Raw genomic sequence first — 27,153 nt, 5'->3', positions numbered from 1 at the left:
CATTCACTAATCTTTTTGCCTTCTCTGTACTCATTGCAACAGCTCTACATTCTTAAAATGAGGCCTCCGGAGCTGTATACAGTACTCAAGGTGTGGCCTGACCATTGCCTTATACAAGGGCATAATCACCTCCTTATCCATGCTAGAAAAATTCCTGTATATCATTGACAAGACACCTTGAGCTACTCTTGCAGACCGTCTACACTGCTCAGAAAACTTCATATCTGCCTGCACAATTATCCCCAAGTCCTTTTCACTCTCTACCACTGTCAGTGTATTACCACACAGTTGATATCTTACTCTGGGGTTACTGCTTCCCACATGTAGTACTTTACATTTGTCAATGCTAAACTTCAGTTGCCACCTCTCAGCCCACCTGCTCAACTTTTCTAGATCCTGTTGCTGCAGCGTACTGTCATTAGTTTCATTAACAACCCTGCCAACCTTCGTGTCATCTGCAAACTTGGTCATTAAGCCTGATATACCATCATCAATATCATTAATATATATACAAAAAACAACAGACCCAACACTGAACCCTGGGGAATTCTGCTTATAACATTAGTCCACAAAGAGCAGTGTCCAGTGATTACCACTCTGTCTTCTCCCACTCAACCATCCCTTTATCCCTAGCAGCAATTTGCTCCATACCACACTGCTCCAATTTGGCCAGCAGTCTTCCATGTGCAACAGTATCAAAAGCCTTTCTAAGATCCAAATATATATCAAAATTATTCTTTGCATCGAGTTCCTTTGTGGCCACATCATAATATCCAATCAAATTGGTCAGACAAACTCCCCCTTAACAAACCCATGCTGTGTCCGAGCTATAACTGAAGTCTTGTCTAGATGGTCCTGCAATGCTTCTTTAACCAGTGCCTCCATTAAATTCCCTGGAACAGAAATTAAACTAACAGGTCTGTAATTACCAGTGTCTCCCTTTGATCCTCCTTTGTGGTTTGGGGTCACATTTGAACATCTCCAGTCCAAGGAAGCTCTCATAATTATGGCTAAGGGTTTGCTTATTTCCTTTGCTGCCTCCTTTAATATAACTGGATAGATTCCATCCACCCAACGTGCCTTTCTTATAAAATTGTTTTATCTTCAACAAGTCCTCCTCTACTTTACTCTCAGTTATTACAAGATTATCTAGTTTGCTGCCAGAGCTGTATAGCTCCTCATGTGTGAATGTAGATGCGAAATAATCATTTATTTTGTTAGCTACCTAAGCAGGATCATCAACAGTTGAACCATCGATATCAACTGGACCAATCTGATTCATTCCCTTCCTTCCTTCTAGAGTTTATATAAGTAAAGGACTCTTTGCTTTTTTTCTGTGCATCCTTTGTCAAAGATATCTCATAATCTGCCTTTGCCTGCCTAACTTCCTTTGTGACTTGGTTACATACCAGCTTATATCAATCAAAGGCTTCCGTGTCACCTGTGAATTTATATGTATCCCATGCATTTCTTTTTGTTGCCATGAGCCTCATTAATAATCTTAAACAATATTTCTTAGTTGTTATGAAAAGCCTAGTAGCTTCCAAAATTCATTCTTTGAATGCTTCCCATTTTGAATTTGCTGTTGGTACCATCATCAGTTGGTCCCACCGTATAGAATTTAAATATTGTCTCAGACCACCGTAGTCACCTTTATGAAAGCAAAAACCCTTCTCTTTACCCCTGATGGTAGTTACCTCTTTGGGTAAAGAAATAAATTTTCTGTTTATACTCCGGCACGACAACCAAGTCAGTAGAGTTTACAATAAATCGTCAATACCAATCGTATTTATCGTATTCGGTAGTCACGGGCTTGAACCCCGGTCCACTCAAGGAACGCGTGCTATGCACTCTCACTCCTGACCACTTGGCTACGTCAGGCCTATCCCACTTTAGCACACTGTGGTCACTGCCACCTAGTTGTTCCCTTATCTGAAGATTCTTAATGTATGAAGAATCACTACTGATAATGAGATTAAGAGTATTATTCCCTCTAGTTGCCAGCCTAAGTTGCTGATGCGCCAATAAAACTCAACTAACTAACTAACCCTCTAGTTGCCTCTCAAACATGCTGTTTTTGAAAACAATCATCCAATAAATCCACAAAAGCCCAGCTAGGGTGTGAGTGGCCAACCCACAAATTCCAGTCAATATCTGGGAAATTAAAATTCCCCAATTAGAAAACATGCGATTTACTGGCCCACTCTATTTCTCTGTACAATTGTTTATTCTACTCATCAGAGTCATTAGGCCTATAACACAATCCTACTCTCATTTTTGCTTTCCTAATGCTTATGTCACACCAAACTGACTCGACACTGCACTGTCTAGCCATGTCGACTGGCCCCGGGTGCCAAGCGATTGTGACTGAGCGATTTCTCTTTGTGCTTTCACTGCGACTTTTTGATAGGTGAATTCTACATTGTCTTTTCCGTTCCTCTTGTTGAGAAATCCTTTTATTTAGTAGCTCTTGTATCAAAAGTACTGGTAGAGAACAGGGAAGGAAAGTAACCTTTTGTTATTTTTCATATCTAATAGACTAACTCGTACTAATTTGGCTTGGTCACTCCAGGCACTGCTCCTGCCCCTCCCGTGGCGGGGCCGGTAACCTTGGCAGAAAAGATCATCTGCCAGCGGTTAAAAGGAGCCAAGATGGAACAAAATATGTTTCCTTCTTTAGAACCGACAAGCAGTCGGCTAGACACAGAACATGAGCATGACTCTTCACAAGCAAAGAGGTTAAAAACCATTTCCTCTGCGACTGAGTTTCCTGCATTTTTAATAATGCATTCATTATCAGAACAGCCTCTTAGAAGCTATCCCCCTTTCTAATTCAGAAACACTTGGAAAGTATTGCAGGGTCTCCCAAGACGGTTAAGAGATTGCAATCAGGGGACTTACTAGTAGAAACTGTCAACCGCAGACATTCTGAAAAACTCTTAAAAGTGACAAACTTTGCTAAAATTCCAGTAAAGGTAACTCCCCATGCAACCCTAAATACATATAAGTGTTATATCTAGTTGGGACCTTTTGAATGTGACAGAAGAAGAAATTAAAGAAGAGCTAAAGGAACATAACATCATTGCTATCAAAAGAATTGACTAAAAGGGACAATATACTGACACCCACCAGAAATATCATTCTCACCTTTAACAGTCCAAATCTACCCTCATCAGTAAAAGCAGGTTATCTACATTGTCGCATTCATCCTTATATTCCTAATCCGTTGAGATGCTATAACTGCCAAAAGTATGGCCACTCTCAGACGGCATGCAGAGGGAACCCAGCTTGTCCCAACTGTGGATCTTCTGATCACAGCCAAAATGACTGTTCAGCAAAAGAAATGACTTGTCCTAATTGCAAGGGTAACCATTCTGCTTACTCTAAAACATGTGAGAAGTGGGAAATGGAGAAAAAAATTGTAAAATATAAAGTCGAAAACAAAGTTAGTTATCAGGTAGCAAGAAAATTAATTGCACCCAGTATACCTAACCGTACCTATGCCAGTATTGCAAAAAAATATCAAACAATAGCCACACAAACTGATGTTACTGTTCCATCCAACATATCAATCTCCGACTGGGCTCGAGCTGTCCTTTCTCAGCAGCAATCCAATATCCTGAAGCACTCAGACCAAGCAAGTAATACGCCTCTTACGATTTCAGCAAAATTTCCTCATTCGCCAGTGATTGCTACTACTCCAAATAATCTTAGTTCAACTTCAAAACAGATTATTCAGGACACATCAATGGATCCAGAGTACTCATCCAAACAGGAAGATCTGATTCTTGATATATTTGTAGAAGAAGAAGATATGGACATAGGTCGCTCCACCTTTCCAAAAAGAGATAAACCAAAGCCAGAACACCACAAGACAGCCACGTCAGGTACAGCTTCTTCTAAACTCAAATAATGCCTTATATTTTACAGTGGAATTGTAGAGGCTTTCGAGGCAACATCGACGAGATTCAGTACTTAATTAGATGCTACTCTCCAGTGGGTTTCTGCCTGCAGGAAACCTATTTAACTGCTCAAATTTCTGTTTCTATAAAAAACTACTCAATCTATCAAAGAGATCGGAATACATCCGACTCTGCTCGTGGTGGCGTAGCTATTTTGATTAACTCAAAGATCCCTGCTATCCAAATCATTCTCCAAACCCAAATTGAAGCTGTTGCTGTGCATCTGATTACTCAGATTGCATTTACGCTAGTCTCAGTCTATCCCCCAACAAACAATATCTACTCTTATAAGGATATTGAAGAACTTTTAATACAGCTACCCTCCCCAATCTGCTTGCTAGGGGATTTCAATGGCCACCACCCTTTATGGGGATCCTCTAAATTAGACAGGGCTGACTGATTGAAACTCTACTAGATAAACAAAACCTTACCATTCTTAATAGTGGTACACACCCACCCACATACAGTTACCTACTGGACAGACTTCTGCAATTGACCTCTCGATTTGTTCTCTGATACTGTTTCCAGTCATTCAGTGGTCCACTATGGATGATCCAATGGGCAGTGACCACTTTCCAATCGTCTGTAACCTGCTCAGTACACAACCACCATTAGACCAACCCTGCAGGAAATGGAAATTTTCTAAAGCCAAATGGGCCAAATTTCAATCAGCAATCGCTCTGGATAAATAAACTATTCAACTACAGCCTATAGATAAAGTAACTGATTATATCACATCCCGGCTTTTAGTTGCAGCGAAATACTCAATTCCATTATCAAACCCGCCAACCCGACGGCACTTCAACTATTGGTGGAACGAAGTGTGGATGAAAGAAAAGAAGGAAAAAATAAAGCATTCAATTTATTCCGTCGATTTCCAACGATAGCTAATTTAATTAGGTACAAAAAGGGCAAAAGGGCTAAGGGCAAAAAGCGCAGTTCATTCATAGGCAAGCCAAGAAAGATTCTTGGACTCGGTTTGCATGTACTATCAACAGAAATACCGACTCCAGATTAATATGGAAGAAAATTAGACAGCTTTCTGGGAAGTTTCCAATCATCCCTTCCCCAATTCTTTCATACAATGGGCAAGAACTCTCTGGTCCTCTAGATATAGCGAATGCCTTGGGTGAAACCTTTGCCAAAGTCTCAGCTGCATCAAACTACACTCCGAAATTCCAAAAAATTAAGACCTCCACCGAACAGAGGCCCATCAACTTTAGAACCTCACTATCACTTCCGTATAATCAGCCTCTTGAATATTTTGAACTTTTACAAGCCATCAGAACAACACAAAACAGTGCAGCTGGGCCAGATGGCATATATTATGTCATGCTGCAGCATCTCGATGAGGAAAACTTACAAATTCTGCTAGTCTTCTTTAACCGAATCTTCCTGGAAAATATTTATCCAACCTCTTGGCATCATGCTACAGTTTTGGCCTTTTTGAAACCTGGAAAAGATCCTTCCAGTCCTAATAGTTACAGGCCAATCTACCATCGACTCACCTGGATCATTGAAACTCAACAACTACTGAGTAATTGTCAACATGGCTTTTGCAAAAAATAACTCCTCTGTAGATCTGATGATCAAGGCCGAATCTGAAATTCGCAATGCTTTTGTGAGAAACGAATACCTTGTCATGGTCTCCATTAATATAGAAAAGGCATTCTATACTACCTGGCGGTATGGCATTCTCAGTGACCTACATAATCTTTGTCTACGAGGCAACCTGCTTATATTTATTAGGAACTTCCTCCAGAACCGCTCTTTCCAGGTTCGATACCAAAACTCCCTTTCTTCTACGTTTTTGCAGGAAGGAGTACCACAGGGGTCGATATTGAGCGCAACTCTATTTGTCCTTAGAATTGATTTCATTTCAAAAGAACTTCCAAATACTGTAGAAGCCTATCTTTGTGCTGACGATCTCTCCATTTCTTGCCATTCTCAGAGCATGAGATCTATTGAACAGCAATTGCAAATGTCTCTCAATAAAATTAAAAAATGGGCCGAATTCAATGGACATCGTCTTTCCCATCAGAAAACAGTTGCGATCCACTTTTGCAATCAACGTAAATTACATATAGATCCTGAACTTCGGATATCAAATTCCACCATCCCGATTGCCAACAATATTAGATTCTTGGGATTGATACTGGACAGCAAGTTAAACTTCTTTGAGCACATTAAAGTAATATATACTACCTGTCTGAAAAAGCTAAAGCTGAACATGCTAAGAGCTGCTCTATCTGCCCAGTCTTGGGGAGCAGATCGTACAACTTTGCTGCTCTTATATAGAGCACTGATTAGATCTCGGTAGGATTATGGTGCCCCAGTTTATGATTCTGCCTGAAAGAGTGTATTGCACTGGCTCGATCCTGTACAACACAATGCACTGAGGATTGCTCTTGGTGCTTATAGGACATCTCTAACCTATAGTCTATATATTGAAGCCCATGTGCCCCCTCTGTACCTCTGCAGAAAAGTTTTACTACTTAAATATGCAGTCAGAATATGAAACTGTTCTCCGCACCCCATTCAACCATATCTCTTTAATCCACCATTTCACAATCTCTATAGAAATAAACCAAACAAAATTACAACCAGCAGGCCTACGGCTCCTTGAAATAGCACAAAATTGGAATGTTCCTCTCCAGAGTAGGCAGCAAAGAAAGAATTATTCTCACCCACCATGGATTCCCTTTCCTCAACCGGCCTGCGATAATTATTTTCTCCAATGAGGAAAGAGTCGTTACCGACTCTGAATGTGCAACAACTCCATGCTAGCCATATTCAAAACTACTTTGACTTCTTACCGATATATACTGATGGTTCCAAATCTCATTCAACTATTGGAGCAGCAGCAGTGTTTCCCTCTGCTGTCATATCATCCTCTCTTCCACCTGAGTACAGCAGCTTTTCAGCGGAATTATATGCAATACAATTAGCTCTAGAAAATTTGACTCTTCACCCATCTGCAAAATATTTAGTTTACACACTCTCTCAGCTCAATTAGAGCAATGCAGAATCTCTCTCTCATAAGGATCACCCTGTATTAAATCAAATCAAGAATTTGCTGTTGAAAATTGAAGATTGTCAGCAACGAGTGAACTTTTGCTGGATTCCAGCACATTCAGGCATCAAAGGGAACAAGCTGGCTGATATTTCTGCTAAAAATCCGTCAACGTTAGACTTAACCTCTCTCTTTATTCCAGTTTCTGATTATAATATTATAATTCAAACAGCATACCATGCAGGCGCCTCCGTAGCCAGGTGGGAAGGAGCAACAGTACGCAGCACACGCTTCTTGATTAGACCGGGGTTCGAGCCCGTCACCACCAAATACGGGGGATGCGGGAAGGTCAGGGAATGACCACCGCATATCCCGGAGCAATATGGCCTTAGTTGCTAATGCTCCAAAAAACCAAATAACAACAATAACATAACAGCATACCATGCACAATGGACAGAGCTATGGCATAAACAAACAAATAACAAACTTTTCCAGTTGAAACAGGATCCAAAATTTTGGCACTCATGCATTCAGACAGTTCGGCGAGAAGAAGTGTTACTCGCACAGATTAGAATAGGACATACTCATCTGACTCACCTCCATCTACTCACAGGCGATGATCCTCATTGTTCACAGTGCTCTGAGCATCTAACAGTCAAACATATTTTGATTGATTGTCCACATTATCGACAACATTGAACTTCAATATTTCATTCTCTGGCTAATCTCCGAGAACAGATAACATTAAATGATATCATTGGTGAAAATGCCAATATTAATGAACTTTTCTGTTATTTGAAATAAATAGGAATGTATGAATTTGAACGACCATGATTGGTTTCTGGAATGAAATGAGATTGAACTGTCTTCACATTAATTATTTATTTATTTTTATTTTTTTAACATTCCTATGAATAGGTGCAATATAGCCACAGCAGCTTGTGTGCCATTAAACACCCATACCACAAACACCCATGTCGACTGGTTGTACTTCCTTGGTTTGTATGTGTTTCTTAACCAATAGCCTGACACTTCCTCCCTGACTATCCTGTCTATCCTTTCTGTATACATTGTACTCTCCAAATTCCAGTTTTGCATTCCTTATATCTGTGTGACACCACATCTGTTATCCCAGCAATATCTGCCTTTGAAGTTTTGATCAACATCTGAAATTCATCAAATTTATTTACCAAACTCCTAGCATTGGTGTACATACACCTGTTCCTATTCTTACCTACCCTAACACAGCCCGTATATTTCCTTATTCCACAATGACTCCCAGCAGTCTCTGGAATCCCCTGCACCTTGTTTTCCAAGTTGCTGCTCATTTCAATAGAAGAAGTGCAAGAATCACTTTCACCTCTGCCAGCGGCTGCTGTTAATCTATCAGTCTGTGTATCCCCCCAAGCTAGCAGTTTTCCGACCCACCTAACTCTGTCTCAATAGCATCAGCAAATATTCTTGCACCCTTTCTATTTAAGTGTATCCCATCCATATAGAAGCAGTCTCTCCTGTTAAGAAGCTCAGACCATGCTGAGAAAAATTAGAAAAATTCTACTCCTCGAGCCTTGCACAATCTCTCCAGGGCTGAATTGATTGACAAGGCTCCCATTACCTGCCATCCATTAGTTGTCGAATGTAAACATTGATTTAGATTTTAGATTGTTTATATGAAGTATAAATAAATGGCACTATACTGGGCGAACAGAATTCATGATTGTAAATGCTGACAGTGTACTAGTTTAAGACATTCGCACTTCAAACAAACAAAAAAAAAAATCTGTCTGCTGTTAACAGTGGATATAAACAAAGATTTAATTTTTTCATATGAAATATAAATAGGTGGCAGAATCATAAAAAACCAATTTCATAATTGGAAATGCATACATTCACACCATGACATCTGACTGAAAGAAAACTAAAAAAAATGCCACCTGTGTTTAACCATTGAATATCAATCTGGATTTAGATTTTCAGATTGCTTATGTGAAATGTAAGTGGATGGTAGTACTGTAATTGTGGCAGCACTGTGGGAAAACAAATTCTGCAATTGTCTGAAATGCCGGTGGGTATGCTGGATGTGATATCGGACTGGAAGTAGAATTTTATGATATCACAGTGGTCTTGACATTAGATCTCAAAGAGTTAATACTTTTATGAACTATAAAATTTTTAAGGATTGGGTATATACATATTAATGATAATATATTCCTAATATCATAATGTTCTGTTTCAGGTGTTGCGTACTGGCGTTAGATTACATGGATGTTGTGGTAAGAGTGTCCTTGAAGCAGTAAGTAAAACTATGTTAAAAACATTTTAATTATAAGGCGAGTATTCATAGTCTTACTAAATTGTGATGTATTGTTCAAATATTTATGAATGTTATTTTTACGGATTAAAAATTCAGAAAATATATTTTTTTCGTTACTTGAACTTTGAATAAAATGAAAGGGGGTGGTCAAACAAAATTCTTTATTCATAATTTTAATGTATGTTGTGTTTACACACATTGCCCTTAGTGTATTTTTAAAGGCTCATTTTTACTGGAGAATTTTTCTGGATTGTTCCAAATTAGAAATGCAGTAATAATAGAAGAATTGAGTCCTTGATGTGCCAGGATCTCTCAGAGGGTAATGGTCATGCTTCAGCAACCCCAGATTCATGGCCAAAGAAATTAGTTGAGTATGGTGAGGTCATCTACAAGTGTGGACTCTTGGACGTTATTTCATGAAAGTGCAAGAACTCATCCTTCCCTGCACTTGATACTTTCCCTTACCTGTCAACACTTCGTATTTGCCATCAGGCCCTTCTGTGCATTTTCAGGATTCTGCATGACAACCATATTTACTATGTACTCCTGCTGGGTAAAAAATACCAATACTTTATCAAACCTTCCTCTCAGAAGAATTCCTCAAATAAGAGGATTTGCATCTGAGTTGCCATAACATAGGCACAAACATAAATCCAGTGGATATGGGTGGGCAGTGCAATGTTGAGTCAGTTTTTTTTTTTTTTTTTTTTTATGAAAACCCCAAACACAAGAGGTATTAGAACAAATTTTATTTAGTACCGTGCTTGGGTTGGAGGTTGAGAAGACAAAAGAAGATATTTGTTGATATTAGACTTGAACTTCTGTAGACTGTAATTTTCAGGAAATACGTATGAAGGAAGGTTGTTCCAGAAAATGGCAGTTGAATGAATAAACGAGGAAGATGAAAAGTTGGTTTGAAGTTTGACAGTAAATGGATGTTGGCTTGTGTAGGCATGTGTTCAGACTGTTTTGAAAGAGAGAGTGGGAATTATAGAAGCCGGTTCAGAAGAACATTGCCCATGGAAGTATCTGTAGAAAGGCATGCAGCAGAAAGAGTACATCTATGAGACAGCGAGTGTAGAGACTGTTAGAGAGGAGTCATTAATTAACCTCACTGTCCTCTTCTGAATGGAATCTAGAAGCCTAAGAGAGGTTTTGGAGGCACCGCCCCAGATGTGGGAACAATATTCCATGGTAGGGCGGATTTGCGATTTGTACAGAGTGAACAGCTGTTTGGAAGAAAAATAACGCCGAGAGCAAAAGAGAAAACCAAGTTTTTTAGAAAGCAATATTTGAGAGGAAGCAATATTTGTAATGTGCTTGTGCCAAGAGAGAGAGAGTCAGGGTAATCCCCAAAATGAGATATATCATTTTGGCTAGAAATCAGTGTCACCAAAGATAAGCATAGGAGCAGAAGAATCCTTTTTGTGAGATATAAGACAAGACTGAGTTTTAGAAGGATTGAAATCAACCAAATTGTCTCTACCCCACTGGAGAATTACCTGGAGATCGGCATTTAAGGAATTGGTAGTGGATATTCCAGAAGTTTAAGCTGATTGATCAGGGCAAGGTTTCTCAAAATGGAAAGTGGAATGCAATGTGCTATCATCGGCAAAACTATGGATAGGATTTCCAGTCAATGGACGAAGGTCATTTAATATACAAGAGGAAAATAATGGGGGAAAGAACTGAACCTTGGGGGACACCAGCATTAGTGGAGAAGTTAGAAGACAGAGACATCTACCATCACCCTCAGTGAGCGATTAAAGAGAAAACTGGATAACCAATTACAAAAAACAGTTGGCACACCATAAGACGGACGCTTGTTTAGAAGACCTTTTTGCCAAACACGATCGAAAGCCTTTGATAAGCCAAGAGCAACTGCCTGTGTTTCACCGAACTTTTCCATTGGATTTGTTCATAAATGGGTAACATAAGCCAGAATATCACCAGTGGATCAACACTGCCAGAATCCATACTGGCGATCGTTGATCAGACAGAACGTTACTAAGTAGTTTAAGAGTTCGCGGTTAATTGATTTCTCCATTACTTTAGAAAGAATAGAAGTAATTGCAATGGGACGATAATTGGATAGGAGGGATTTGTCATCCTTTTTAGGAACTGAGCAAATTTCCAAGCAGAAGGAAAAACACCTTTAGAATAAGAAAGTAAAAAAGGCAGCAAAGAACAGGAGTAAGTTCTTTGTAAAACAGGTTTTGAGAACAAGTGGAGAAATACCATCAGGATCTGGAGCTTGTTGAGCATCAAGATTCATCAAAATTTTTCTGACATCCTTTTGATGGAAGATCACAGGAGACATTGAATGGAGCGTGTTGTTCAAATGGTGGGAGGTGTTTTACCAAGATCATTAATACATGAGTTAGAAGAAAAATGGGATGCTAGCAGGTCGGCTTTATCTTTGGCTGAAGTGACAACAGAACCATCTGGTTTTGACAGAGGTGGGAGCAGAGATGGGCAAAAGTTGTGGCCAATAGCTTCGGCTAGAGACCAGAATGCTCGGCTACCATTAGGGCAAGAAGCAAGTTTTCACTCTTAGCCTGTTCAAAATCTAGTTTGGACTGATTAATAACTGCTTTACAATTGTTGTGAGCTTTGGTGTAGGCAGAAAATGAAACTGAAGAATTGGAATCAATCCAATTACAATATGCAACGTTCTTCTTTTGAACAGCCTTAGCACATTTATTGGAAAACCAAGGTTTAGGTAAAGGACGAGATTTTAAAGTGGAGTGTGGAATAAAGGATTCCATTCCTACAAGAATAATTTCACTGACATGATCTGAGCAAACGTTGACATCAGAAGTTTTGAAACAGAATTCAACCAAGGAAAAGAAGAAAAGAAATCTTGCAAGTCATCCCATTTTGCATTCTTGTAATGCCAAAGAATACAAGTTGGGAATAGCCATGAGATAAAGGCTCCTTTGGAGAAGAGACGATCACCAATTTGTGATCTGAGGTGCCTAAAGGACCACCACTTCGTCCGTATTCTTAGAAGGGTTGTTTGTGAGAAAAAGATCAAGCATGTTGGCTGTATGGTTAGGATTGTCCAGTATTCTTGTAGGTAAATGAACAATCTGTGCGAGGTCATTAGTAATTGCAAAAGCCTCAGCATCTTGGCCATCTGGGTCTGTGTGGCTAGAAAACGGAAGCCAGCTAGCTTGGTTTGGTATAAGCACAAGGAAAACAGAGCTGAGGGTTGCAATGCTATCATAGATGCACAAGGCTTTTTGTATCAACTAAGAGTTACAGTTCAAAGTGTAGATCTAAATCATATCAAATGAACCGATGAGACTTGTGGAAATGAAGAAAAATACATGAAATGCATATAAATTATCAAGTGATGCAAATGTCTGCAGTCAGTTTACACTAATCTGCAATTAAATCAGAAAGAAGGTTAGGCAACTTAATCCATTAGCAACCATGGTCCTTTTTGTTAGAGGACTACTCAGTTTTTCACAATATTTTTCGTACATTGTCTTATGTTAGCTGTAATATTTCTCTTGTGGTATTACTCATGAATCGGAATACGTACGAATTGATGATGTAATAGTCAAACCATTATTGCAGCCAATTAACATTTAGCATTTGTTTCTCCCCAAAACCATGCTTGCGTGCATTGGTCTGGTTTATCAGGTCTTGTTTATTGGTGATGGATAGTTAGTGTTGATTTAAATTTTGTCTTGGTTGGTTGCTTCATTACACATCATTGCAAATTAAGTGCAATAATTTTGAATGCTGGCAGCACTAGTTCATTTGCTTATTTCTATTTAAGTCAATATTGTAAAGTGCGTAAAAGTAACCCCTTTCTGCAATGACTAGTAATAATAAAAGAAGAAGAGATGCAGGCCAAAGTTCTTTGTTTGATGAAAAATGGATTAATAATTATTTTTTCATGGAAATAAATTGAAAGTGTATGTGTCTCATTTGTATATAATCAGTTGCAGTTTATAAAAAGTACAGTCTCGAATACTACCATTTGACCAAGCATAAGGAATACGAAAAACTGAAAGAGATTGCGTTTAGACAAGGTACCATTTTTAAAAGAATCTTCGTGCAAAGAGCAGTCTATTTTCAAAAGATGTATTATTCATGAAAATAAACAAATAAATAAATATTCATTTATTGCAAATACAGAAAGCCCATCACAGCACATGGCTAGGAGCAGATAATACAGTATAAATAAAATAATTGAATACATACATCCGTAACAGAAATTACGGAGTGTGAGAGCTAATCACAAAGAAACTGAAACCACACATTAAAGGCGAGTTTGTTAAAGAGTTTATAGTTGCTGTTGTATTGAATTTTAATTCCAGAAAAAGTCAGATTGTTTGAGAATATTAGTTTATCATGGAGGAGTTTCTGACCATATAAAAGACATGACTAATGATATCCAAGTATCCATAAAACAAACAGTATCAGAATTTGTGTTTTATTCCATGGCTGTAGATGCGACAACAGATATATCAAATACAGCACATTTAGCTATGTTTGCATGTGGGATAATGGCAAACTTTACGATACAAGAAAATTTACTTGCTTTAAAATCGATGATCAGGACTACCACAGGTGTAGATCTCTTTTCTGAAGTCAAAAATCAGCAATAAGTGATTTCAATTTACCCTACAAAAAACTGAGTGGTATAGTTATGGATGGTGTGCCATCAAAACATAAAGGATTGAACAATAGAGAATTTAAAGAAATATTAAAGGACCTTAAAGCGGAATATGGTGATTTATTGTATTATTCTGATCTTTGCTGGCTAAGCAAAGGGTGCATGCTCAAAAGCTTCTATGAGCCAAAAGATGAAGTGAACCTCTTCATGGATCTTAAAGGCCCATTATGGAATTAGAGGACCAAAAGTGGTTATGTGATTTTGTGTTTTTGGTTGATATTACTAGCCACTTAAATAATTTAAATTTGAAATTACAGTGGTCAAATCAGCTTATTACCTCTCTTCTTGTCAATATAAGGAGCTTTGAATCAGTGCTGCAATTGTTCGTAACTCAACTGAAAAAACTGCATGGCACATTTTCAACAACTGAAACAAAAATCGATAGTGGAGTATGCTGCACAGCATGTTCCAATTTTTTGAATCGATTTAAAAAAAGGTTTCAAGATTTACAAAATCATGAACTCAAATACAAATCAGATCAAAAGGAGAAACTCCTTTTGAACGTGATGCCAGGTGAAGCTCCTGATTCCTTGCAGCAGCTAGAGTTAATTCATTTACAATCAGAAATCCAAATTTCATAGTGTATTTGTTTTGGAATTTAATACATCCTATTTAGATACTGAAAATATCTACTTTTGAAGAATCATGCATTGAAAATTGCATCACCGTTTTCTACCACTTACCGATGTGAACAGTTTTTCTCAACGTTAAATTTAGCTGAGAACCACTTACTTCTTGCAAACCAACTAAGAATTGCTGCATCATCATCAGTGCAGTCTTACATCTCTGAGATTTCTAGTGCAAAGCAGGGCCAACCTTCTCATTAAGGTGCAAGGTAAGAAGTTTCATTAATATAAAAACATTACTTTGGCGTTTTGGTATTTAAAGCATTACAATTGTGTGGTTAATTAATGCATTATAACATTTTAATTAACATGGTGTGATCATGTGCATACCTGTGAATTTGTAAAAAATTAAGATTCATTATTTTTCTCAGCAAAGATGTGTCCCCTCCCACAGTTCTCCGCCCCTGCTTTAGAAGGATAGCTTTAGTTTTTTTTGTGCCAAGATGGATAATTTATGGATCTATGCCCTTTTTTGTAATTCTTGTAGTGCAAAGTTGGCATGTTCTTCTAGTACTGCTCAAGTGTTCCATTTGACCAAAAGAACATCTGCATAGGTAGCTTTATCAAACAGACCAAGATCCTGGTTGGGAAATTTTTCCAGTCCAGTGGTCCAGAAGTATGGATCCAACATTGACCATAGCATGCAGCCTTTTGTCACTGTGTGCTTGATTTTTTTGAAATCTAGTGTGCATATTGACCCTTTTCCAACAACAATTCAAATCCAGCTTCTCCAGACTCAAACAAATGGACAGAATATTCCCCAGTGCATGCCTTTACTTCATAAATCTTCAAAACATTGATTGCAAAGGTTACTTGACTCTGAACCCTACACAGATTTACAATCAAATGATGAGAAATAAAAAAGCAGCCTGCCTTCAACCCAGTAATTTCAACTGAGAGCCAAATGTTATTCTGCATAATATATATATATATATATTTAATTCATAGTGATAATTTCTATTCAGTGTTAACGATTATATGAATTCTGCTATGTATTTGTAAAAAACATACATAGCAGAATTCATTTATATTTTTCCTTTGAACTGAATTTCTGCACCTAGCCAAGTGCTGTGATGGGCTCGCTGTAATTGCAATAAATGAATATTTATTGTTATTTATTCTGTATGCATGACAGTTCTTTGGGCATCTATACAGATGGATATGTTTGTGTGGCAAAGCTTCCCGAGGATGCTTGGCCACCATAAAATGTCAAAAGCTCTGGCAATGAAATGCCATGTACTTATCCTGAGCCTGCTGCAATGACAGCGTAATGCATTGATCTGTCTTGTTGAAATCTGAATTGTTTTTAAGTAAATTTAATTTTGCATCTTGGTAGTGGCCTGTTCATCTGTATAATATTAACCTTTCAAGTATTGTAGGATTTAGGGTCATCAGAGGATAGCATTAAATATAGGCTGCTTTTTCCATGTGGATTGGTTACAGGCTTTTATCAATGCCGCTGTTTCTTTCTTTAGTTTCGTACTGTGTTTATTAGCCCCTCTGATTATAATAATCCTGAGGGACTCCTAGCAAAGTGTGGCACAGAGAACCCCAGGTGGCTTCTCACTTGGTCCTTTATTAGTTGTACTGGTAATGTCATGTACCGGAGGTGGTGCCACATCCACTAGATCAGTGGTGGTGAACCCATGGCACATGTGCCCGAAGGGGCAGGCATACAATTTTTTTTGGGCACACGGAATTCAGAGCATCCCAAAAAAATTGAGTCAACTATTGAACAGTTTCCTTCAAGATTTGTCAAGTTCAGAGAATTGGAGGAAACTGCAAAATTCATTATTAAGTTTGCAGACAGTGTAAAACTAGCTGAATTGAACCTAAAAATGTTTCAGTGGATCGACCTGGATGATTTTGAGATGCAATTGATTGACTTTCAGAGCAGCTCAATTTGGAGTAAAAAATTTATTGACCTCAGAGCTGATTTAGAAAAGACTGAAAGGGAATGATTAGTGATGGGATTAGCAAAGAAAACTGCAGAAAATTAGGTATTAAAAGTTTGGAATTCCATTCCTGTAACTTTTGTCTGTTTAAAAAATCTGGCCATAGCATTACTAATTACTAACTGAATTCTCATCAACATATTCTTGATTCTTGTTCTCAGTGATGAACTTTTAAAGTCTGGTCATAGGGGTAGTCTTACAGATGAAACTAGTGCTGCATGCATAGGTCTAAAATTTATAAAGTATAAACCTGATGTAAAGTATCTGTCATCAGTGGTGCAGCAACAGAAGTCTCACTGATGTTTTATATTTATAATGTAAAAAGAGAGATTTATATCATTTTATATTAAATTTGTTCTGTAAGCTAAAAGTAAAATTTTTGTTATGAAGGATTTTATTTTAATACCTTTATTAAAGTATCTTTGAAATAATGTCCTTTATTTCATTCTTTTTTTTTTTTTTTTTGGTTACGCTTTTCTCAAGTAAAACGTGTATGAGAAAAATAACAACACAGTAGAATGTCGATTATCCGAACTAATTGGGACTAAGGTTGGTTCGGTTAATGAAATAGTTTGGATAATCAAATATAAATGGGAATACCTGGTTTATATGAAACATAGTGTGATTAGGCCGACAATTACATTATTGTACGCAAGGTACAGTAGAACGTCTGTTTACTGGAAATCAGTTATCCAGAATAATTAGAAAGGCTGATCTTTCTTCTTTTTTTTATTAATGGTAGTACATTAAGCTCCGGTTATAGTGATCAGATTTGCAAATTGAATTTTGATTATAATAAGCGAAAAACCCTAGCCACTAAAAGAGAAATGCCTGCGCCAAGTTTTAAGATGAGAAAACATGAGGTATGTTCGTGTCAGACGGCACCTGGGATTTCTCCCATCTCCGCGTGTGTTCGCTGCATCGACAGTACACTGTCAAGCCAGAGACTTGAAAGCGTGTGGGCCATGTCTGCAGTGTGATGTGTTGTGCCTCTTGTTTGTCCAGCTTATTGGCTGCCAGGCTCCTAGTGGGGCCCGACGCTACCCATACCTCACCACGTGGAGGCTAGCCGGGTGTGTCCAGTATCACAAGTTGCTCTGGCAGGTCCTGCCATCTAGTTTCCTGGGATAAGATGAGAAAACAGTGAGCTTTAATTTCTATGTGTGAAAATGCTATTGGGACACACAGATTGTCCGTGCTTGTTATTGGCAAGTCGAAAAAACCGAGAGCATTTAAAAATCTTTCTAATTTTTCTGTTTTGTATAAAAATCACAAAAATGCCTGGATGGATGTTTCTGTTTTTCGAGATTGGTTTATAATTTTTTTAAAATTTGATTAATCTTATTTAATTTAATCGTAAGGTAAGATTAAATTTATTTAATCTTACCATTACAATTATATCTTCTATTAAGTGGAGATTAAATTTATTTAATCTTACTGAAAAATTATCCGGAAAATTTTTCGGTTTGATTATCCGGAAAATTCCAGATAATTGACACTCTCTACTGTATTTTGAAATATGAAATATTATAAAAATTAATTGATTTAGGAAATGGTCTGTGCTGGTGACTGATCCAGCCTTATTAAGATATGCCAAACTCTGGGTGACAAGTTTGCAATGCATTTGACTCTGTCAGGATTGTTTGCCTTGGTGTTATGTTGCAGGGTGAATTCCTTGGCCATTTCTTCCTTGGAAGGGTTTGTCATAAATTTCAGTCACCAGAGAGTTCATGCTTTTCAGATTTCTCAACATCAAAGATAATTATTAATGAGCACCACTGCCTTTGGGGGCTCTGCTTTAAGTCCTAATTTGTCCACTTCAGAATGAGTCTTTATGATCTCAGCGTCCTGTTTGGTGGCAGTCTCTAGACTGGAAATCACAAGCTAAAGCCATTGTGCATTGGTAAAAGTCCGAGTCCATGGTGTTTTAAGCACATCAACATGAAATCTCTACTTGTGATTTATAATAGTAGAACCAATATTTGGATGACAACTGATATTTTTGCTTCATGGTTTAAAAGTGAGTATGTATCATCAGTGAAACATCGTTTTCTTTCCAAAAAAAATTGAAGAAAAGGCTCTGTTCCTGTTGTATCACTGTCCAGCTTATACTTCAGCTGATGTTCTGAAATCAAAAATCAAGATCTGAGTTGTTTCTACCAAGGAACACAACTGCACTAATTCACTCCATGGATCAGGGCATTATTTGAGCCTTTAAAGCCTACTATCATCGTGAGCTACTTGCTGGTGTTGTGAACTCAGAAATTCAAGTTCTAGAATTTCAGAACATGTTAATATTGAAAGATGTTGCATACAATATTCGATTGGTGTGGGAGAAAGTAAGCTCAACAGCAATCGAAAACTGATGGAAAAAATACATAGGAAAAGATGACTAATAATAACCTTGAATTAGCAGCATTTCCAGAATAAGAATTAAAGGTTGTTTGCAGTGTACTTGGTGCAACCATGGAGCAAATGACCTGGCTGTTTGATATTGAGGTGGATGCAGAAGCTTGAATTATGCATAACTGAGGAAGAAATCATAGCCTCTGTGAACAATGGAAAACAATCGACAAACAGAAGGCTAGTGATGTAATGGGGACGACTCGTCTAAGTTAAAAGCATCAGAAATTAAGAAAGTGCTTGAAAACATTAATGAGGTGATGGTGTGGTTAGAAAGTCTGTTAAAAGATAGTGAATATCTTCATTTATTGCACCTGACCACTATTAAGAATTGTGTACTAAAAAAAACGCTGTCATCAGTTCTGACAAACTAAGTTACACAACTGTTCAGAATGGATGCATAAAGTATAAGTCCATAACAGCATTGTTTGTTAGTAGACTGTAAAGGTAATGATATAACCTTGAATACTGCATATATTTTTCTATATACTCATAAAACATTAGTAAATAAAGTATTTGTTTACTAGATAAATTTTATTTATGTTTAAAAATCTGAGAAAAAAATGGTAAAATTTTTTCCACTAACACTGGTATTAAAGTTTTTGCCTGACACCTGTGTTATATTGATGTTGGAAATATGTGGCATATACCAAAAAAAGCACAAAGCTGATTATTCTCCCCTTCAGTGTTTTTCAAGGTGGTGTTTATCAACAACAGTTTTAGCTTATTTTAATTCTGTTCTTTTGAATTGGAACAGTTCCAGTAATTATAGAGGAAATCCATCTTTTTTGACATTTCAGGTTTTGATACACAACTCTACTCTGGTACCTATTTTTATGCTTAGTTTATTTAGATGTGTGTGTGTGTGTGTGTGTGTGTGTGTGTGTGTGTGTGTGTGTGTGTGTGTGTGTGTGTGTGTGTGTGTGTGTGTGTGTGTGTGTGACATGCACTGCTGGAAACTTATTGAACCAGACAATGTCACATCTGGGATCAGTATTGATTACATTGTTTTAACATGATAAATTTTCGTCCTATAAGTTTTACATCCTGGTCATGTTAATCCCATATTGCCAGACATATTATTCATTTAGTAGCCATATGGTTGGCTCTTCACTAACACGTAACTAGTAAAAGATAGAGTGGACATGGCATGAGGACCCCAGTCTTTTGCCTGTGTGTGTGTGTGTGTATGTATGTGGGCTTAACTTGGAGATATGTGGATTTCCTATTTGGATATCCTCGAATCCTTCAGCAACTCTAAAAGTGCATTCATATTCATTGTTGAAGTCAATTGCTTTTATACTTATCAGTTCCTTTATCCAAGTTGAATGGTAGATACAGCAGACACCTACATTTCCAAAAGAAAGTGATGAGAACTTCTGACTCAGTTGGTTATTACGTTGCAGAAGCTCAAGCCAATTGAAAATGGCATTGAAGTTGGCACCACTTGATAAGAAGTATCCAGAGGTTTGAGACTTAAAATCAGAGGTCTGCTTTTTTTTACATTCCTTGTAATTCTGAATAGCTAATATTACTGTGTCTGTTAGATCTATGTTGCAGTTGGAACTTCACTTAATTTTTATTAATTGTTAATACTTTCTGTATAGTTGCAGAATAGTTAACCCTTTCTTGCCAAAATTATAAACTTTTTTTCTTTTTAAAGTTTCCCAACATTAATTTCTCAGTAGTACCTATCAGCACTTTAAATGTAATTTCTTCTCATTTGCTAGTCAGTAATAGTCAGGAAAACTAATAAAATTATTGAAATTACAGCAAAGTTCCATGATAGAGTTCTCTTGTTTTAATTTTAGTTTTTCACTCTTGTATTTAATTTATAAGAAAAATCTTCCTTGGCTTCCTCAATGCTGGTTATTCTAACAAGAAATTCTAACTAATGGTTAGAACAGAGTGATGCACATTATTTTATAGTCAAATTATGAAAATTGATTTATAGCTGCTTTGCTTTTACTAAAACCAATTTCCAATGAATGAAATTTTTTTCTAGGAGTGCTTTACAAAGGAAATATATATTTTATAATGACCTTAAAGTTGGTGCCATTTATGAAGTAAGTGTATATATATAAAAGCATTTTTATTGTTGATGTGAAAGAGGGGTTTATTTATGATATTTTTTTAATCTCTTGAGTGGAATTTTTTTCCCAGCATTCCTTACAACGTGCATGCATTTCTTAGAATTCTGTGGTGGGTGGGGGGGAAAAACTAAAAGTTTTAAGAATTACTTGAAGAATAATACTCCATCACAAAAGAACTATTAAGAATGAAATGCAAATTTTTGAAACAGACTTATGAAAGATATTTATAACATATTTATGAAAGATATTTAAATCTTAGAAATTAATTCATAGCCTGTCAGTTTGTTATTCTGTTCAGTCAGTTCATAGTCCTTTGCACCCATTCATCACAAAATCAATTGTAATCTTACTCTGTATAACATATGCTGTTGACTAATGAATTGCATGGATTATTGAAATGAACTATGCTTGATTTGCTAGGTTTTTTTTCCCTTTGATCTACTCAGTGGCTAGTTATATCAATTGCTGCACACTATGAAATGATATCCAGTGGCAGTTTCTCAGTTTTAACTTGGCATTTAACAGCAAAGTTAAAAGTTGAGCAACAATTTTTATATGTGGTGTAAGAGTGTTTTTAAATTTAGTCATACTTAGTTAATCATACCAAATTTAATTTATACATTGAATTTAAAATTTCTTTCTTTTTGTGAGATATTATGGTAAAAAAATTTCTCAAGAAGTATGCGACTTTCTAATTTTTGACTGGAGTTTTTTTACATGAAAGAGTTGGGTGTAGTATTGTAAAATTTTAATCAATGACATGAGGATACCAAATTTTTAACAATTTTTAAAAATTTGTTCTGCTTTTCAGGATATAGCTTTCAGCCAGTAAATAAAAAAAATTCCAAGTGGGATGTGATTTTCTACTTTATCAGAGTTCTTTTATGTGCTGATATGCATATTTGTCAAGTGGCAATATAACCAAATTACCACCATGGACATTTTTGCTTATTAATAGCATATGAGGATGCCAGCTGCATACCACTCAGGCTTGCACACTATACAAGGGGCGATTGTAACTTGCAATCAACTGAATAAATAAAAAAAATAATGATGTAACTAGGCATGATGGCAATGTTATGCTCAAAATTTTGACTCTGTAAACAAACCAGTTTCGTCATTGAGTTTTTATAATTAGTATAAGACTTAAAATGGCTAACATTCCTGCTTTGCAGCCTAAAATTAAATGTGTGCTTCTATTTGTTGTAAAGCTTAATTCTCCCATTTACTGTTTCAGTCAGCTTCATTGTGTTAAGATAGTTTAGAGAAATTTTCAGTATGACCAAGTTAGCAGAATACAGTTTAGTAGTAGTTTTGATTTCCTGTTAATGAGTAGTTTTGTTGTTACTGATTATACATTGTTCCTACTCATTGTGGAATGTTAATGCTGACTGAGTGCATCTTTGTATTTTGTTGTGATGGATATCATGGTCGATATTGCGGTGCTGCTGACAGTATATGCACATTATACATTTACGGAGTTTGTCAATAGAAAAAAAGATTTTAGCTAGATGGCACATTTTTGTGGTTTTTCCCAGTAGATATCAGATTTCTACTGTTTAAGTGCACATGATCTTCATTTTGGATTTTATCATGGCATGTATTGCAATATTGTTGAATGACTACACGCATTCTCCATTTACTAAACCTATAGAAGGAAAACAGGTTACAGAGAGAACTGGTCGAGTACCCATTCTCATTTAGCTACACAGGATCTCTGCCTTACCAAGTGAGTAGTAGGAAAATTTCTGACAGATTTTTTGTGAACTCTTTACTTTTGCTTACTGCATTCATTTCATGCTGATTGAACGTCTGAATAATTTTGTGCATGTGTTCATTATTTAAACCTTACTATATTTTAAGCATTCCAACTTCAAATCGCCCTGTGGAGGCAAGCCAGGGCATACAGAAATTAGCTCAGGATAGGCAATCCCTAGAATCACCTGAACTCTGGGTGAGGGAAGAAGACATAAGTGTATGGCATTTCTTGTCAAGAAGCACTGGGGTCTCCCTAACTTCTCGCGATATACTTTGTGTTGCAGTACACCTTTGAATGCCAGAGTTCGTGTATATTTACATGTAGTTTACGCAGTGTAGCGTTGGGTTATGTTGGACTGCTGTTCCTCCAGCCATTTAGACTCTGGCTGGGGCAAAAATTTGGGTGCCATATGAGCTTGCCAGTGAGGGCCCCCTGGGGAGGGGGGAAGAAACAACACTGAAAATTTTTGGGGCAAAAATTTGGGTGCCATATGAGCTTGCCAGTGAGGGCCCCCTGGGGAGGGGGGAAGAAACAACACTGAAAATTTTTATTGGAGAGAGAGCGAGAGAGCGAGCGAGAGAGAGAGAGCGAGCATGAGGTTGACAGTTCAAGGAACTGTCAACCTCATGCTCTCAAGGAAAGTGGTGAAGATAAGAAAGGTGATTGATTGGAAGGCTCTCCACCTGGAAGCAGGAAGTTAAAAGGATAGTGGGGCACCCCCCTTGAGAGGAACCAATCCTCCACAGGGGAGGGCGCCTCCATAGCCAGGTGGGAAGGAGCAGCAGTGCGTAGCACACGCTTCTTGATTAGACCGGGGTTCGAGACCGTGACCACCAAATACGGAGGATGCGGAAAGGTCAGGGAACGACCACCGCATATCCCGGAGCAATATGGCCTTAGTTGCTAATGCTCCTAAAAACCAAATAAACAAACAAACTTACACGGGGACTGCCAAGAGCAGTAAAATATTAGTGGTGGTAGAGTCCACCAGGCAGAGAGGTGGGGAAGGGAAATTAGGCTTGTAGGGGAGAAAAGTCGTATGACCAGTTCGCCTTTTGTGGAGGAGAAGATTGAACTGCGGACAGTACTTTTCCATTTAGTGATCCCACACTTGCCAGACGAACTGCAGCTGATCCCACATTATGCCCCAAAAGTGGGGGGAGGAGGCTGCCAGAACAATGCACACTCTACATGCATTCACTACACACCTAGCATATACACACTTGCACTGGAGAGGTTCTGAGAGGCCATAGTCTCTGTACCTATTTATTGTCTCATCACGAATTATTTCCAGAATCACTCACTTGTGGTCTCCAGTGGATCCTGCTCTGTTGCGAGACCTGTGACTTGCGGTTGCCCTAAGGGATCAGTTCTTGGACCAGTATGCTGGAACATGGTCCTTGATGGGTGGCTGGCTTACAAACATAATTGCACTACTAAGACCGCTTACGCAGACGATTTAATTATCCTTGTTTCTGGAAACCCCAGACTACAACTTGAAATCCGTGCTAATGAAGTCCTATCAGACCTAGATGAGTGGTGTAGTACATATAAATTAACTATTTCTGTTCCCAAAACAAAACAAATTCTTCTCAAAGGAAAATTAAACCCAAATAGACCTCCAAGTATTAAGATTAAAGAACAATCAATAAAATTAGTTAACTCCTACAAATACCTAGGAATTGTTAGATAACAAACTTCAATTCCTTACCCATGCTAAATATGTAGTAAGCAAAATCAAGACTTTGATAGGCAAAATAATCACAATTACCAAAGGTTCTTGGGGTCTGAAACACTCCACCCTCAAGCTGTACTACGAATGTATATTTATTCCTATTGTCTGTTAGGCTGCGGGCGCTTGGGGCCCCAGTATACGCAGAGTCACGGTGGAAAAAATCTTGACTCAAACCCAGCGGTTCTTCCTGATTGCAACTTCAAGAGCTTGTCGCACAATTTCAACGTCGGCACTACAGGTAATGAATGGTAAACTACCAATTAAATGCGAAGTGCTGTACAATTACAGTCAGTCCTCGTATAGCACGATAGTTGTGTTCCTAGAAACCCTCGTGCAATGCAAAATCGTGCAATACAAACAACAGGCCCTATGGGAAAAACAGGGTTAGGTGCTGGCCACCCAAGATTGAACACACATTTGTAACCAAAACATTACCAAACACAATAAATAATCGTAATAAAATGCTTATGTATTTTATTATGACTATTATGTAATAAAATATTGCTAATGCTTTTAGTTCTATCGTAAGCAAACTTGTTTTTTGTTTGATTTTCTATCCAAACAGATGACAGCCGTTCCATCTCTTCCAATTCTTTTGTATTAATCTAATGGATTTTAATTACACTTTGAGTTGTTCCCGCTATGAAAGTTGTTTTTATTTTCTCTGCATTCTTTGTAATTCTTGGTGTTGCCTCATTTAGGTCTGTAGCACGTGCAATATCACATGGTCTTTTATTTCGCTCAAAGCGTTTTACAATTTCATATTTTTTGAAAGTTGTTTTTATTTTCTCTGCATTCTTTGTAATTCTTGGTGTTGCCTCATTTAGGTCTGTAGCACGTGCAATATCACATGGTCTTTCATTTCGCTCAAAGCGTTTTACAATTTCATATTTTTTCTCTATCGACAGATGCGGACTGGCCATGAGCCTTACCGGGGAAACCCCGGAGGCCGGTGTGATTTTGGCCGTAAACCATAGTATGAGGGCACTATACATTTTCCCGGGTAAGAATTTTTGACCCAGTCCGCCTCTGTTTATCAATATTGCTTTTGTTTTTCTCAGTGAATCTGCAGTGTCTTCACCAGGATGCTTGCTTTTCACACTTTTAAAGTATTTTACTCATTTTTAGGGAATAAAGCACAATTACAAAACGAGGAGGCACGCTTGATACACATAAACAAAGCTGCGCGCGTGTAGCAACTGAATAAATAACACCGTAAAGGCAGAGATTAACACTTCACATTTTACTAAAGCACATTTCTAGGGGTTACTACCATAAAACAATAAAAACAATTTCCAGTTGCGTTTCTGCGAGTGGAATCTGTTAGAAACTGGTAGTAAACTCAATCTAATTGCATTTGCGATTATACCGATAGCTGGAATTGTGTTGGTTTTTACGTTATTATGGTGAAATGTGTTTCCCCTTCCTATTATGGTGAAATGTGTTTCCTGATATAAAAAACAAATACATTTTCAGAATCTTCTCTTCATTCCTATCGTGTTGCGTTCAGTTGGGGTGATTTCGATTTCGACTGCCATTTCTTGTAAACCCAAAGGCGAATCGTGCATAAGCAAATTCGGTTCGTGTTATATAAGATATCGTTCCCCTATTTATAAATCGTGTATGATCGAATTCGTGTAGTGTAAACACGTGTTATACGAGGACTGACTGTACTTTCAGTATTGTAGAAGGAAGGGTATTGCAGCACAGTTCAACCAGTTTTCTGTTAACCTGGATGTGCCAGTGAAAGAAGACAACACTAGATTAAGAAACCAGTTCCTCCAGGAATGGCAAAACGAATGGACTAATACCAACACTAGAAGAATTACTACCCTTTTTATACCTCAAGTTGCCGAATTTGACAAAAAACATTGGCCCTAGTTTAACCCGGGTCTTCACCTAACTTTCCTTCTATCTGGGCATGTCAGCCTAAACTCAAAGTTATTTACTCTGGGTTTGGCTACATTTCCTCTTTGTAAATGTGGCTCAGAGGAGACAGTCGCACATATAATCTTAGAATGTCAATATTATAGAGACATTTGATTTGAACTTCAGGCATTGACCGAAGTTTACGATGTAAATAACTTCACCAAGTTTTTATAATGTAAAAAAAATTATCAGGCACTGGCTAACTTTGCAGACAAAGCTTTCCGCAGAAGGAAAGGACTTGCCGACTGAGAATAATTATGTAATAAGTGTACTACCACTGTATATAGTTGCCTTCTTGGTATTAATCGTATTGTTACAGGACCTCTGATGAGGAAATTTATTTGTATTTATTGCTGGAAGGCAATATTAGTGTTTAGAATATATAAGTCGAAGTGCCAGGATCACAGTTGGGTGGACGGTGTCCTGGGACTTCGGCCTGTAATAAGGTACATAAATTGTAAATTTTAAATTGTGTAAATTGTAAGATATATGTCGGACCTCATTGTAACCGAACTGGTAGGTCCTAACTATCTGTATAGTTGTATAAGTTGTGAAGGTTAATATAGAAATTGGTGCCCTCAACAAATTGTAATAACTGAGTTGCAAGTGTTATGGATATACAGTATGGTCAAATGTGCGGCTATACTACATTGGTCTCAGGCAAGAGACTT

At 37.6% G+C, this 27,153-nt stretch overlaps 1 protein-coding gene across 1 annotated transcript in view; it reads left to right on the top strand.

Moving 5' to 3' along the window:
- The window catches only part of Rrp5 (Ribosomal RNA Processing 5), a 615,569-nt gene that overhangs the window by 180,676 nt on the left and 407,740 nt on the right, over positions 1-27,153 (top strand). Inside the window, exons 11-12 of the mRNA XM_090384558.1 lie at positions 9,212-9,268; positions 20,972-21,032. Coding sequence (XP_090240684.1) covers positions 9,212-9,268; positions 20,972-21,032 — 118 coding nt within the window. The remainder of the gene's footprint in view (positions 1-9,211; positions 9,269-20,971; positions 21,033-27,153) is intronic.

The sequence above is a fragment of the Mastigoproctus giganteus genome, chromosome 11, assembly GCF_048544385.1.
Source record: "Mastigoproctus giganteus isolate SK-2022 chromosome 11, ASM4854438v1, whole genome shotgun sequence".
In the NCBI taxonomy this organism is placed as follows: Eukaryota; Metazoa; Arthropoda; class Arachnida; order Uropygi; family Thelyphonidae; genus Mastigoproctus; species Mastigoproctus giganteus.
The sequence above is the reverse complement of the archived record's forward strand: the minus strand, read 5'-3'. Positions and strand labels throughout refer to the sequence as shown.